This window comes from Alligator sinensis, unplaced genomic scaffold (assembly GCF_000455745.1).
Source record: "Alligator sinensis unplaced genomic scaffold, ASM45574v1 scaffold696_2, whole genome shotgun sequence".
Classification (NCBI taxonomy): Eukaryota; Metazoa; Chordata; order Crocodylia; family Alligatoridae; genus Alligator; species Alligator sinensis.
Genome location: NW_005842855.1, coordinates 140,145 through 147,611, shown reverse-complemented (window position 1 = coordinate 147,611; position 7,467 = coordinate 140,145). Strand labels below are relative to the sequence as shown.

The 7,467-nt window shown below is 45.1% G+C and overlaps 1 protein-coding gene across 11 annotated transcripts in view; it reads left to right on the top strand.

Annotated features, from left to right (window-relative positions):
• Positions 1-7,467, top strand: part of STK38L (serine/threonine kinase 38 like) — a 65,071-nt gene that overhangs the window by 42,672 nt on the left and 14,932 nt on the right. For 9 of the 11 annotated variants that reach the window (XM_025191724.1, XM_025191727.1, XM_025191728.1 and 6 more), the window contains 5 exons: positions 551-673; positions 1,114-1,197; positions 4,545-4,668; positions 5,161-5,315; positions 6,009-6,111. In XM_025191724.1, the coding sequence (XP_025047509.1) occupies positions 551-673; positions 1,114-1,197; positions 4,545-4,668; positions 5,161-5,315; positions 6,009-6,111 (589 nt within the window). The remainder of the gene's footprint in view (positions 1-550; positions 674-1,113; positions 1,198-4,544; positions 4,669-5,160; positions 5,316-6,008; positions 6,112-7,467) is intronic. The other 2 variants (XM_025191730.1, XM_025191731.1) reach the window with 1 other exon arrangement.

Below are 7,467 nucleotides of genomic sequence, written 5' to 3'. Positions count from 1 at the left end.
CACTCTTTCTTGCCCTCTTTTCTTCTCTCTCTCTCTCTCTCTCTCACCCTCTTTTCTTCTCTCTCTCACCCTCTCTTCCTCTCAAAACCATGGCAAAAAATTTTAAATTTCCCTGTAATAATTTGGTGTGCCATGCTTTGCGCGACACTGGGTTCAGCCCCCCTAGCTTTGGCCTACATCATCTCTAGCCCAGGTACATACTTGAGTTGTGCACCCCTGGTATAAAAGGTGGTAACCCTATCCACACCAGATCAGACATCTGTCATATCATGGCCTTATATACATAGCCTTTCTTCCAACATATGGCACACATTAGTCTGTAAATATAAAATCCCCTGGAAAATTGAGTGTTGGGGTACTTATTAACATTTTCAGAAGTTAGGGGGTACTTGCGACTTAAGGTTGAGAAGCACTGTTCTAGATAGGCCATTAATCAGAGATATAGGGTCAGTTGTTGTCTACAGCTGTATTTAGGTATTCCAAACATTTTAAACTATGTACATTACAATGAAAGTTGTACACTTAATTTTTTAACAATGTGTTTTCACAGAAAAAACTACGCAGGTCCCAGCATGCTCGCAAGGAAACAGAATTCCTGCGACTAAAGAGGACTAGGCTTGGTTTGGATGACTTTGAATCTCTGAAAGTTATAGGAAGGGGAGCATTTGGGGAGGTTTGTGTTTTCTTTGCTTGGAAGTAGATTAAACTGAATTGGAAAAGGGCATTATAAGGAGGGTCCATATGGTGTGTTTATTCCAGAGTAACTATGATATAACTATTTTGATAAATTTACAAATGTAGGTATGTGATCAATGATTGCTTTCCAAAATGAGCATAGTTTTATTTACTGAATATCTGGCATTTGGTTTGGCTGTTAACTTATCAGAATATTGAACATCCTACCTAACACTTATTGGTTGCTGAAAGTTAGAAACACAACTTCTAATATGATGTAAAAATGCATAGTATTGAATATTTCACTTTTCTCCATTTTTTTTCTATGTTTTCCTAATGCTTTTTTTAAAGCTAGTTAACTTCATAAGCTCTTGAATATGCAGTGGATGGTAACACCCAGTAAATGGGTTAGATGTTATGCATTTTTCTTTATTTCAGGTACGCCTTGTCCAGAAGAAAGACACGGGCCATATTTATGCAATGAAGATACTTAGAAAAGCTGATATGCTTGAAAAAGAGCAGGTTTGTGCTTTGTTTATATTTATTTGTGTTTATACTTATAGTTTGAAAATATTCTATATAGATAGGAAAGGAGTTGAGGTTTTGTTTGTGTTCACTCCGTTGCTGTGTATTTGTACAGGCTGGCACAAAATTGCTATGGTGCAAGACTGCTACAGTAGAAGCTAGGAATCTTAAAGAATAATAAAACAATAAAGTCTGGAATAGAGTTGTTCACCTGGTGGTCCCTGCAGCTGCCTCTTCTGCTGCCATGCAGTGGAGGAAGCCTGTGGGGAGGGGGAAGTGTGGCCCATTGCCTGTATAACAGAGGGATATGGGGTCTGCCCAACAGCTATGCAGCCTGCTCAGTGAGGAGCTGTTCACTACTTATGAGAGGGAGGAAGGAATTCTGGGAGGCAGTCTGTGCTCCTGGTGCTGCTCATACGATGGGAGGAGATCCTGAGGACCCATCCCTGCAGTGTATAGTCCACATGGTGTGCTGCCCCCAGAGGAGGAAAGTAATCTTGTAAAGAGAATTTCTAGTGTTTGCATAAGAAACGTTAAGCTGTCAGGACATAATAATTAGTGCTTCAAATAATTAGTGCTTCAGTTTCTCCAAGAATGAGGGATTGCTGAGGGGCCAGTGGGGGACACAGCCGTCTCTCTAAGTTCTTGCAAACTCTGCTGAATTATTTCAGAGCTTTTCAGTGGGTCTTTATTCCAGATGCGGTAGCACTGATTTGAACATGGGGTGGTAACCAGGGAGGCTTAGAGGACTTCTGTGGCCTTTGAAGCCCATGCTACCCCATCTTCACTTGTTACCTGTGCTAGCTAAATTCAAAGTAGCATAGGGTGTCTGCCCATGATATAACTGCCCCTTCATTTTACTCCATAGACATCCTGAGCTTCAATATAATACTGCTCTTCCTTTACAGTAGGGGTGGACAATTGTTTTGGCTAGAGGGCGGCTGAATGAGTTTTGATGAGGTGTCAAGGGCCACAAGGGTAGTCACACCCCTGGACAGGAGCCACACTCCCTGGTTGCCATCTTGTGACTGGAAGTCCTGCCCCTTAACCCCTGACCTTTGCCACCGGGAGATTCTTCCCTGTCCAGGAAGTACTTTTGGGAGGGGGTGTGAGGCTTGCTTGTATACTGTGTGCGGAAAGGTAAGAGGGGGAGTGTGCTTGGGGTGTGTGTGTGCGGTGTGGGTATGGTGCTGATAAGGGGTGTGCATGTGTGTGGGGTGTGGGACTTGCACGCATGGGCGTGTGTGTGTGTGTGTGTGTGTGGGGGGGTATGGTGGGGGGTGGGATGTATAGTGAGATGTGGCAGGGTGCGAGTTTGTGTGGATATGGTGGGGTGTGTGATTGGGGTGTGGGACAGTGTTGGGTGTGTGGGTATGGTGGGGTTGGGTTGGGAGTGCATGTATGGTGGGCTTCTCCCCCCTCAACTGCTCTTTGTGACGTGACTGAACCCAGCCCCTCTGCAGGCAGTGGGGAGGGGGATCAGTGCTGCCTGCCTGGCTCAGAGCGTGCTGCAAAAGGCGGGTTAAGCAGCTGCCACCACTGGGCAGCAAGAGAAGCCCCTAGGAGAGTGGAAGTGGGGACAGGGAGCTGAGCCTGGCACCACTGGCTCTCTTGGTCTGTATCCCACACCTGCCCAGTGGGGCTGCAGCTGAGCCTGTGCTGGCTCCGGCCACTGCTGCTGCTGCTTCCTGCTATGTGCCTGTCCAGCAGAGCTGCACCAACTACACACTGGCTCCTGCTGACACCCCACCCGTCTGTCCCGTGCCTGTCCGGTGGGGCTTTATGAGCAGCCAAGTTCTGTCATCCCCACCCCCTTCCATTCACATGCTCACCTGCCTAGCCATGCGTGAGCATAACCAAAGTGAGCTGCAGGCAGAGCGCACACTGCTCCCTTCAACGCTTCAGCTTCCCCTCCCTACCTGCTACCCAGAGCACTTCAGCAGGGACAGGAAAAGGTGTCCCTGGAGACGGGGGGAGCCCAAAAGTTCCCTGGGCAGTGATAGCAACAGCTCTGCCTGGAAGCTGTGCCGGCTGGGTTGGTGCCCTCCAACAGAGGAAGCTGGGAGCACAGCACGTACTGCCCCAGGCGAGAGCAGTCAAGGCTTGGCCCCATGCAGAGCACAGCAGGGACAGCCACTGGCAGGGCCAGTTAAAATTAATTAGTGGGTGCCTGCCTGTGGGCCAGATCCAGTCAGCTGGTGTGCTGGATCTGGCTTGTGGGCTATCTTTTGCACACCCCTGCTTTAGAGCATCACAGTTTTCCCAACTGACAGTGGTACAAATTCAGAATAGTTTATTGAGGTCCTTTTCTGGACACACTAATTTTACAGTGCTTTAAGACTGAAAACCCAACACCTTGTCATATTCTTTAGTTCATTTTGCAGGCTGTTCACTAATATTTTACAAATACTCTCTAAAGATGTTCCATCAGGACACTGAATTTGAATACCATGAACTGAATGATATTCCACCAGTTCAGTCACTTATCTGTTTCCTGCATTGGTAATGGAACTAATTTTCTGTCAAGCAAAGAGGCCATGAAATAAAAACTGCCACTTAGTATTACCTTCACATCTTTTTCCAAATGTTGTAAAAATAGCAGCCAAGTCGCTCTTATTAGAGATGATTCAAGGTGCTTATCTTATTTAGCTTTGACTGTGAGTTAAAACCAATATATGAATGCTTATCAGCTTTTTTTGAGTACATAAATAAGAAATCTCATAACTAGTCAACAATTCTTCGAATTTTTTTCAGGTCTCAATTTCTGTACCCTTAAAGACCAGATCCTGTATTGTATTATATGCTTGTATCAGGCTTTCTCAGTGACTTTTACAGTTAAATTCCATCTATTTGTGAGAGCAACTATGATTTCATAATCAGTATAGTAATATTGCAAAGCTGATCTTGACGCAAGGTCTTGTACATTAACATTTCTAAAAATGTCTTTTTTAGAGTAAATCTGAGCCTGTTTGTTTCATTTCACTAAAACAATCCTAGAGGTATTCTGTTTCTACGCATGTTTTGTTCGATTGCCAAATATTGTGTGTTAAACAAAATCACCCTTCACTTATGGAATCCCACATTTGGGGATATCTTGGTGGCATCTTAAGTCAGGAGGTTGCCTCCAGGCAATAAGGACTGTATTATTTTAGTACAGCATTCAGTTGATGTCAGTGGGATTTTGTGCTACCAAATTAATATGTAGTCTTTGCAGTATCTACCCTTTGTATGAAAAATAGTTTCTTCAGCAGATGTAATGAAAAAGTGAAGAACAGTAGAAACAGTTCAATGTTAAAAAAGTTGGTTCATATTTATATTAACAATACTATTTCTTAACTGCACAGGTGGCCCATATCCGAGCAGAAAGAGATATATTGGTTGAAGCGGATGGTGCCTGGGTGGTGAAGATGTTTTACAGCTTTCAAGACAAAAGGAATCTTTATCTTATCATGGAGTTCCTACCTGGAGGTAAGCTCTGAGTTCTGTAATTTGTGATGCAAATTTTCACGTTTCCCTTTTGCTCTTAGGTGCTTAAAAAAAGAAAAAGTATGATTTTTTTGCTAGCTCTTATTATTTTTATGTAGTAGTGCCAGTGTAGTAACCATTTCTGCATTTCTGAAATTTTAAATCATCCATAAGTATAATTGAAGTCTGTTCTATTTTCCTCTGCTGATGTTAGTATCAGTAAATGTGACTATTACTGGAAACAAACTATCACGCACTACATGTTGGGAGATAATTAAACCTAGTTTACCTCAGTGAGTACCTAATTGAAATGCCAAATTCATAATTTTCAGTTAATTCTTTCTGGGACCAGTTTGCCAAACAGGTTTTGAAGCAAGCAATAATGGTCTGATTATAGAAGACCATAGAGCACAGTTGTAAGATTAAAATGCACTCTACTAACTTTTCCAGTAGCATTATTTGATTAATAAAATGCATTTATTTTCTTTGATATAGGTGATATGATGACCTTACTGATGAAGAAAGACACTTTGTCAGAGGAGGAGACACAGTTTTACATTTCTGAGACAGTACTGGCCATAGATGCCATTCATCAGCTCGGCTTCATCCATAGGGATATTAAACCAGATAACCTTTTGCTGGATGCCAAGGTATGTAACATGTTTGTGATAGTAACATAGAGTGACTTTGCTCTAGTTGAGATGTCCTAAATAAAACAGTACAGCAAAAGCTCTCATGGGAGCTCTCAGATAACCAAATATGCTGGTTACCTGAGAGGTGCCTTTGCCTGGTCAGGCAAAGATGCCCCTCCCACTGTGTCCGGTGCATTAGTGTGCCGTGGGACAGGCACCACGCTGTCCCTCCCCTGGCTGGGGGACAGGGAGGGGGTCCCCACACAGGCTGCTCTGCCTTGGGCCGTGGCCTGAAGTGGGACTCAGTGAAACTGTAAGTCCCACTTCTGGTTTCGCTTTTGCCGCATCAGTCGGTGTGCCGGTTAATAGAGCATGCCAGTTAATGAAGTGCCAGATAATACTGCTTTTACTGTATTATGCTTTTCTGTTCCCAATCTCATTCTTTCCCCCACAGTCTTAAAAACATAAATGAGTCCCAAACTCTTTGGAATAATTAAGCAGTTTTTTCCTTACAAGCTATTATTTCAGAGCAGAATCATTTTAATAATTTCTTGATATGTAAAGAGTCGTCGGTCCCTATGTTGTCCTCTAATGTTGGATAAGGTAATCCTACAAAACTTTGTTTTACACATTTCCTAAGTGAGTAAGTTATTAAAATATATTGTGCTCTTTAAGCCTTCTCAATAATACGTTTATCTTCAATTTCTGTAGGGTCATGTAAAACTGTCTGATTTTGGACTATGCACAGGTTTAAAGAAAGCTCACAGAACTGAGTTCTACAGGAACCTTACACACAATCCACCAAGTGACTTCTGTAAGTATCTGGTGTTTCAGTTAAAGTATTTAAGTGGTTTTGGATTGCAATCATGCCACAGCATAGTCTGATTCTGTTAGATCTCCCTGGCTAAGAAGGGTTGAGTTAGGTGGGGCTGTTTTTAGATGGAAGACCAGTTCACTTAACATCTAGGTATTACAGGGAGAAAGTGGCATTGGTGGTTCTACATATGGTACTTTTCCTTCCTGAAGCTGTATTGAATCGAATTTTCAAGATGATGATAGAGGGCACTGTGCTGCTGGAAATACTCTTCCAAACTGGTTTCCTGTGCATGTCCTAACAAAGTAGAATCAGTAATGATCAGGGATACTGTTTTTCTCTGCTTAAAAATCACAAGTTCTCTGATAACTACCCCCCTGCATTTTCCTGCACTTAAAATGAAAGGCCACTGTGTATGTGTATGTACCAGTTGAACACAATGTTCTTTGATTATATTTACAATTTTAAAGGAGTTTGGAAGTCTACCAGTGCCTCAATCACTATAATAAAATACATTCTAAATACCTATAAATTTTGGTATTTGATTTTGTGTTTCTAATCATGTAAAATCAGAGCTCCCCCTGCCCCCTTTGCTCACTAGGATCTGGGTCTAGCTGTGTGTTTTCTGCTACTGAGCAACCCTGATATGCTGGTGCCCTGCCCATGCCAGTGCCCCTCACTCCTTCTTCACCCAGCCCTGGCCCTTCCCTCCTGACCCCACAGCCCCCTGCTCCCCCAGCCCTACCAGAGGGGTCCCTCAGCTACCAGGGCTGTGGGGCCAGGGACCCAGGTCTACAGCCTCCTGCCGCACCCCCCCCCCCAAGCACCCGAGCCCCAGCTGCCACCTGTGGGAGGTGGCAGTTCCTGTGGCCCAGAGTGCTGAGCCTGACCTTCCCCACACAGACAGGTGGCAGGGCTTTGGCAGAGCCCATGGTGAGCGGAGGGGGGGGGCAGTGACAGATGTCAGCTGCCTGCTGCAGGCTTGGGGCCCCCTACCCTGCTTCCTGGGGCGGGACCCAATGCAGGAGAGCAGTGGGGCAGTGAGGCTCAGTCCTGTGTCCAGGAGCCCTGTGCCGCCATGGTGAGGCACCCCCTGCCCACTTGGCAGCAGTGCGGGGTACAGCTCCTCTGCAGCGCCACTCCTGCTGCTGCTGGGCAGGCAGGGAGTGCCTCACCATGGCAGTGAAGGGTTCCCAGTGGCAGTATCAAGCTTTCCTGCCCCGCTCTGCCCTGCCGCACTGGGTCCTGCCTGCTGGGCCAAAGAGGTCCCAGCAGGCAGGCAGCAGGGCAGGGAACCCTGGGCCCTTTGAGCACACATTTCCACCCCAGCCCTGGGCCCTAAGCCTCCTGCGCCAC